Source organism: Tupaia chinensis, unplaced genomic scaffold (genome assembly GCF_000334495.1).
Source record: "Tupaia chinensis unplaced genomic scaffold, TupChi_1.0 Scaffold000067_1, whole genome shotgun sequence".
Taxonomy (NCBI): domain Eukaryota; kingdom Metazoa; phylum Chordata; class Mammalia; order Scandentia; family Tupaiidae; genus Tupaia; species Tupaia belangeri.
In genome coordinates, this window is record NW_006159526.1 from 3,342,784 (window position 1) to 3,343,456 (window position 673).

The following is a 673-nucleotide window of genomic DNA, read 5'->3' on the forward strand; positions in this document are numbered from 1 at the left end:
GGAACCAGCTACTCCACTCCAGGCCTATGTGGCTACAGCAGTGGCGGAGCTGGTGGCAGTGGTGGGCCTTCCACCAGTGGACCAGCCAGTGGACCGGGGCCTGCCCGCCCAGCTCGAGCCCGGCCTAGAAGACCCCGAGAGGAGACGGTGAGTGAGGGGCATCAGAACTTGGCCTGGGGAGGGGTGAAGCAAGAGATGCAGGAAGTTTCTCACTGCTGGGTTGGGGACTCACTGAGGCCTCAGTGCTGCAGGAACTTTAGCATCCTGGCTGCAGTCAGCAAGGATTAGATGGCCCTTTTTTTGGCCTCTGGGGGCTTCAGAGAAAGAGTAGGTACAGGATGGATGGTGAAGGTGTATCCCCAAACCTCACGGTCCCTTCTCCCCACTCAGCTTACCCCGGAGGAAGAGGAGAAGCGAAGGGTCCGCCGGGAACGGAACAAGCTGGCAGCAGCCAAGTGCAGGAACCGCCGGAGGGAGCTGACTGACCGACTCCAGGCGGTGAGGATGGTCCCTGGGCTGTGGGAGGGTGTGCTGAGGGGTCTCTCACCCCATTCTCTGCCCTCCCCCTGCACCTGTGCCTCATCTTGGAAGGCAAATCAGCAGTTCCTATAGGGGCTAGGTGTAGATGGCGCCAGATGGGGTGGCCATAGGCACCCACATACTCCTGCCAACT

General features: G+C 60.9%; 1 protein-coding gene across 6 annotated transcripts in view; it reads left to right on the plus strand.

Annotated features, from left to right (window-relative positions):
- Positions 1-673, plus strand: part of FOSB (FosB proto-oncogene, AP-1 transcription factor subunit) — a 7,036-nt gene that overhangs the window by 3,062 nt on the left and 3,301 nt on the right. For 4 of the 6 annotated variants that reach the window (XM_027766971.1, XM_027766966.1, XM_027766967.1 and 1 more), the window contains exons 3-4: positions 1-147; positions 391-498. In XM_027766971.1, coding sequence (XP_027622772.1) covers positions 1-147; positions 391-498 — 255 coding nt within the window. The remainder of the gene's footprint in view (positions 148-390; positions 499-673) is intronic. The other 2 variants (XM_027766972.1, XM_027766975.1) reach the window with 2 other exon arrangements.